This window comes from Tigriopus californicus, chromosome 12, assembly GCF_007210705.1.
Source record: "Tigriopus californicus strain San Diego chromosome 12, Tcal_SD_v2.1, whole genome shotgun sequence".
NCBI classification, from domain to species: domain Eukaryota; kingdom Metazoa; phylum Arthropoda; class Copepoda; order Harpacticoida; family Harpacticidae; genus Tigriopus; species Tigriopus californicus.
The window spans coordinates 12908340-12914339 of NC_081451.1; the positions used below are offsets into that span (position 1 = coordinate 12908340).

At 37.2% G+C, this 6000-nt stretch overlaps 1 protein-coding gene across 1 annotated transcript; it reads left to right on the plus strand.

Annotated features, from left to right (window-relative positions):
* Nucleotides 1-1399: 1399 nt before the first annotated feature.
* Nucleotides 1400-5699, plus strand: LOC131891861 (uncharacterized). The gene is made up of 6 exons (XM_059241536.1): nucleotides 1400-1776; nucleotides 2420-2861; nucleotides 3567-3806; nucleotides 3878-3997; nucleotides 4426-4480; nucleotides 4588-5699. Exons 2-6 carry the CDS (start codon nucleotides 2522-2524, stop codon nucleotides 5573-5575), a joined length of 1743 nt encoding a protein of 580 aa, XP_059097519.1. The 5' UTR covers nucleotides 1400-1776; nucleotides 2420-2521; the 3' UTR covers nucleotides 5576-5699.
* The last annotated feature ends 301 nt before the right edge of the window (nucleotides 5700-6000 follow it).

Consider the following 6000-nt stretch of genomic DNA (forward strand, 5'->3'; position numbering starts at 1 on the left):
CTTGTTGCATAATTATGTAGACCAATTCGTCCCCTTAGTTTCAAGGTATGAATTTGCCCAATTAGAGAAACATATAAAGCCACCATTTGACATTCATCACGGTCGTCCACCAAATGCAAATGCATTTTTTTTTTCACCTTTATCACTCTTGATTTGTATGCATGTTATGTCTTGTGCATTTTTTTACCATTTTGGCTCAAAAAAGGTTTTGCCTCAATTTTGCCCTTTTTCCCGAAAAACATCTAAAAAACTCAAACATGCATAACAATTTTCCTCATAGCATTTCATAACATTTGCCTTTTCTTGTTTCAAATGACTTTTTTTTTCGCTTTTTGGACAACATTTCTTGTTTGGACAACTCAACCGTTCAAGTTTTCATCTCTTCCGCTTCCAAAAGCAAATTTCTCCAAATACTATTTCAGTACATGGCCAAAGTATCTAGTGGAAGAAAGGAAGAAAGCATAAAACAATTGATGCAAGCCTCAAGCACAAATTTTTTGCCAAACTGCTTTTGTTCACAACAATATTAAGACTTTATTTCGAAAGCTAGCTAGCATGGTTTGATTTTTTTTGGACTTCGTTGCGTGGCGCTCACTAGATAAGAAATAAGGCCTGTTAAAATCCTTCAGTAGAGTAGAGTGTTTGTGGAGAAAGCTTGTTCCCCTTTCTATCGCATTCTCTTGAATCTTTGTGGGAAGAAGTGATGTATAATGATGGGTATCAACCTGCATTAAATATACCAGTTCAATTTGTACCATTCTCCTCTTCCCCTCTGATAACAATGCACTTCATATTTCTCTTTTTGTTTCACCCTTTTGTCCACGATCATGCAATTTAGCTTATCATGTCATTTTGTTGCTTTATAATGCTGCTAGTGGCTCATTAAAAAAGAGTAAATTAAGCTAGAGTTGTTTGCAGTTTTTGCCTTCTTTGTTGGAATTTAATTTCATTTTTTCAGATTTTATAATATAATGAAGTCCAACTCTCTTCTTTCTCGGGCTCCTTCATTGTTCAATTTGCTTCCCTCAAATATTCGTAGGGCATATGTAGGCGTTGATCCAATAACAGGATTTAAGTCAGACTTGGACAAGTTTTTGACTAAAATTCCGGATCAACCTTATATTCAAGGATTGGCCAGATCAGCCAATTCTAATTCGTTGGTCGATCAAATAATATATATAAGTAAAAGTCAAATAAAATGAATAATTTTCTCGTCTTGAACTGCTGGGATTCCAATCCCGGTAGCGGTAAGGAAGTCCGCAACCAAAAAATAAATAAAAAGGTTTGGACAGTCCTTGTAATCATACACTCGTTGCACATTTAAAAAAAATCCTTCCGTTATCTTTTAATTACGGCACAAAATGCAAGAGATAGCCATGAAATAAGCATGGCAGAACTTTATTGCTGCAACCCATTTGACTTCAGAGGCAGATTTTGTAGAATCACACACTTTTTACATAAAAATATTCATGCCTGTCTTTTATATAGTTTGATTCAAGTGCACAATTCCCCCGCTCCTGCTCTGGTAATGATAGTTTTCTAATTTATGTTATTCCTATAACAGAGCTGATAGATAACACTTTCGTCAGAAGTCGCCACTTCAAATTCCAGTGCTTTGCTTCACTGGCTTCAAAAGCTTGACTCGACCCATCAGCACCTCAGTTCTAGGGGTGATACTACAATGTACACAACTGCCTCACCCTAGTGTTGGTGTTTGGGGCGAAGAGCTGTTGCACCATGAAACTGTAAAATATATTTTAAACAACACAAGATTCTGTAAGTGCTACAACAACAACAATTATATGAAGCAGATCCAAAGTACTGTATGTATCGTGCGATACACTGAAAAGAAAGGGACATTGGGTCATGTTAGTCCCATGACACTGTCTTTCTTATTCAGTTCGTTTTGTTTTTGATTGAGACGTCATTTTTGGCTTTCAATTGAGATAAGTTGAGCTTGTATTGTCGAAGATAAAAACACGAGTTTTTCCTCATGCATGAATTTGTTCACTTCAGCTGCAAAAGAAGGTAAATGCTACTTAAATTTCCCGCTGGAATGATTCATAAAACATAATCCTCTAAAACAGATTTATTGGGTCGTGTAAGTACCTACCATATTTTTGTATGGCTAGCTTTAAATGAGGACTCTAGGTTTCTTTTTTTTAAGAATCAAATTAAAAACTACACGAATTCTAAATTATTTGCCTAGTTCAGTGATTGTTAGTGTCTCATCATACTTTGAAAGTGGTCTGTATATGGAGAAAATTGACATTTAGGGACGACAACTGTTTGCCAAATTTACAGTGTCATACTCATTTGTACATAGTGTTTACAGAGAAACAATGTTCTTGATCTTCATTGGAAAACTCAAGATTTATTCTTTTTTTCCTCTGCTTTTCATGGTCCAAATAACTCCAAGTCTTAAGAAAAGGGCGGAACATTACGATCAAACAAACTGAACCTCTTTCAAGAGAGTACTGTTAAATAAGTGAAGAGCTTGGAAGATTGAGAGTTGCCAGAAATGAAACCACCGGGGGATGACAAGAGCAATCAACTAACGAAAAGAGGTAGAGGAAGACCACGGAAGGATCCCCAAGCTCAGCATTCAATAGAAACCGCTAGTACCACAATGGACAAAAATGGAAATGTTGTCGGGAAAAAGGCTGTGGAGAAGTCGCCAACCAATTTGCCAAAAGGGCAACGGGCAAAAAAGCAAACGCCAAGCGAGAATTTCTTCAACTTAGAGCCACCAGAAATGGAAAAAGTGAGGAATGTTGTTGGGTCTTGGAAGTCCAATTTCCCACTACATGATGCGTTCAAGGATTCTGTGATTTATGTTCTTGAAAAGTTCAGCTCTCGAAGTGAGTACCCAAATCCTGGTGCTGAACAACCAAATTCAGTTAGTACAGCATCAAACTCTTTGTTATTCAGATCTCCTGCCCTAGTTCGTTGGTGGATCACATACTAGTATATGATTTAAGAGTAAAAAATGAATTCAATTTTATCCGTCTTGACCTGCTGAAGATATAGTCTTGCCCTTTTCATTTCATTGTATTTCATAAATTTTCTTATTGCCTTGTCAGAATAACACATTTTTTCGTATTTGTTGAAGCACTCTTCATACATCTGTACAGTGCAGAGCCTTCATGGCTTGAGTTTATTTTCCGCAGTTTTCGGTGAAAAATCGGGACTGGCGTTATGAGCTTTTTGCACTTTCAACAAACGCACTAGAAATACGTAATTTAATTTATTACGCATTACGATGGCAATGTGAAATCCTCATCGACTTCAAAGTTTCTTTTGGCAAGAACTGTGTTTTCACTTGCACTCATTTTTACAAAACAAAGCTTATTTTTGTCACGAAAGTGTTCCAAACCTGAGCCTTTAATGTCGAAAAATTATTGAAAGCCAGTCTAGGTGCCGATCTCAATAATGGACATGTGGCATTTTCATGCGAACTCTACGTTGGTTTGGTGTGACTTTCATCAAATCGTTTTTTTCTTCCGCCCATCTGCAGGACAGCCAATAAACGAGCTTTAATTTCTTCTCATTCTGGCCTTTTTTAGATCCTGATGAGAGCTTTCATTACAAGTTCTATGGGTCTTTAGTGACTTGCTCTTACTCACCTCTCAAATTGCCAGACTTGGATATGGCCTTTGTGATGGACTTTGCCAAGGGCGAATTCAAAGACCTTTTGAAGCTTCAAATGGTAGAGAATGGGTATATTTGTGGTTTGGCCAATAATGACGATTGTGTTAAGGAGCACCAATTGAAACTAGCAGACTTTTGGAGACAGAGGATTCGACGTGAGATGTATCTCGCTTGTATTTCCGAGCTTCCCTGTTAACAAAACTTGTATTCTCACTTTAACCTATAGGTGTTAAAAGCAAAGATGAATGCAGTATTTTCAAGGAAAAAGACGGAAAATGGTACTTGAATGCTTCTGCTTTACGAGCCATGTTAATGGGATGGAAAGACAAATTCGGCTTGATTGAAGGTAGGTAGACACAAAGACATATTTGTAAAAGTGGTGGATCATCAATTTTTATGGAAAACTTTTTTGCATTTTACAAGTTATTTCTAAAGAGCATTCATTGAAGTGTTGATTTCATAAAAAAACTCGCCCCAACATAACATTTCCATTTGAAGACTGATTAGAGAATTAGTAAAGAACTGTATAATCCCCCCCTTTCTGAGTTGATTTATTTGACAATTTCCTTCATACCCTGCCAAATTCTTTACATTATATCACTTCAATACATTGGTTGAATGGACCTTTAAACCATTTTCAAACGTATAATTAGGGTTACGAATTTTTTTACCATACTTTCTTTTCATTCAAACCTATTTTATTCTAACACAAACTTTCTTTTCTTGATACATCAGTCTGAAGTCAAAATGCCATTAATTCAGATTTCTTTTCAGCCAAGATTCCATCCTCTGGCTGTTCACTATCCTTTTCATTTGATATCAATCCAAGGTAAATTGAGTGAATTATTAATTAATTATCTTCCCTCAAGATTTGCACAAATACTTGACGCTCATTGCAACCAATTAAACCTATATCATCTAATAATAAACTTTTAGGTCACATGGTAAACCTTCCTCCGTGGAGAAATTCATGAAAGATATGAGATACAAAAGTCAACGATGGGAAGTCAGGACCTTGCAATTTAAAGAACTTGGACTCCCCTTGTGGAAACTCCACGAAGACCTTTGCATCGACGTGGACTTGTCTATTCTGATTAATGTCACCTTCTCCAGTCTACCCCAAGAATGGCAGACTTGGACTACCCGAACCCCTTCCAAATTTTGGCCTTCAGAAGATGTGATTAAAGAGCTAAAGGCCGCGCATGTGTTGCTTTCCCCCAGGTGTTCCCCAGTGGATGGTAAAATGGATCAAGATTTCTGTCCTACATTTGACCAAGACATTTTGCTGAAGGACATTCCCAATGGGATTTCGACCTTGAGTCTGCTCAAATCCTTACTGATTTCTTTCGCCGAGAAGTCCAAAGACCGACCAACTGTTAAATCAAACACTTTGACTCAAGTTATTCTTTGGGTTCAGGAGTGTCATTCCGTTGGTCGCGATATAATGGAGATATTTCAGGATCCTATTCCTCCAGGGACAAATAAGAAACCTGCCACTGCCAACCTTCAGAATGAAGTGATGCTATTGAAATGTCTTTCCCTTCTCAAAGAGAGTTACAAGAACGGAAAGCGATTGCCCAACTTCTTCAACCCAAAGATCAATGTCTTGGACTTTGATGCCAAGACGGACACTTTCAGCCAATTGGGTCGAAAACCGGTTCTATTGAACCAATTACAGAAAATCCACGAAGCGAAACCTCAATCCTGTTACGACATCCTCACCATTGCCAAAATTATATTTCTGACAGATGGCGATCTTCTGCTTAAATCAAAAGAGCCTTTGAGTGCTAAACGTCTCCAATCATTTGTGAAAAGACATCAGCCCGATTGGATAACCAATGAGGAAGCCAAGTTGGACAACGAAGAGTCCAGCCTACCTGATCAAAGTCATCAGCTTTTGAAGTTAATCAAAGAGATTATTTAAACCCATATTATGATTACTATTATGTGTCCCCTTTTTGTTTATTCCACCTTGAATTTACATACGTATATTGTAGTGGTCTTAGTCAATAGAAAATGTGATGAGCAAATTTCGAGACACTTTCGCACTTGGATGGTCTTTTAATTCCCCCTTCCTTTTGACGGATTGGGTCTTCAGGTTGTCCAAAATGACCACTTGTTGCTCCAGAGAATAACACCTTTTCACCTTAAAGTACTTGAGATCATTGTCTAAGTATAGGTAAAGAAGTCGACAAACAACAAATCAGAAAATACATTTTTTACATATTTTTATGGCCTTTCTTAGCCCATTTGCCAGTGCAAAAAAAGACTACAATTCTACCATTTAAACGAGTTTATCTTCATTTCATGTTCACGGTGGTATCCACAACATTAACAACAATCAAAAAC

What these genes read in the sequence shown, in the direction of transcription:
- LOC131891861 (XM_059241536.1), top strand. Translation starts at nt 2,522, where the DNA reads ATGAAACCACCGGGGGATGACAAGAGCAATCAACTAACGAAAAGAGGT. An exon ending in TTGGAGACAGAGGATTCGAC is followed by an intron (nt 3,807 to 3,877) that starts GTGAGATGTATC and finishes TTTAACCTATAG; the next exon opens with GTGTTAAAAGCAAAGATGAA. An exon ending in CAAATTCGGCTTGATTGAAG is followed by an intron (nt 3,998 to 4,425) that starts GTAGGTAGACAC and finishes ATTTCTTTTCAG; the next exon opens with CCAAGATTCCATCCTCTGGC.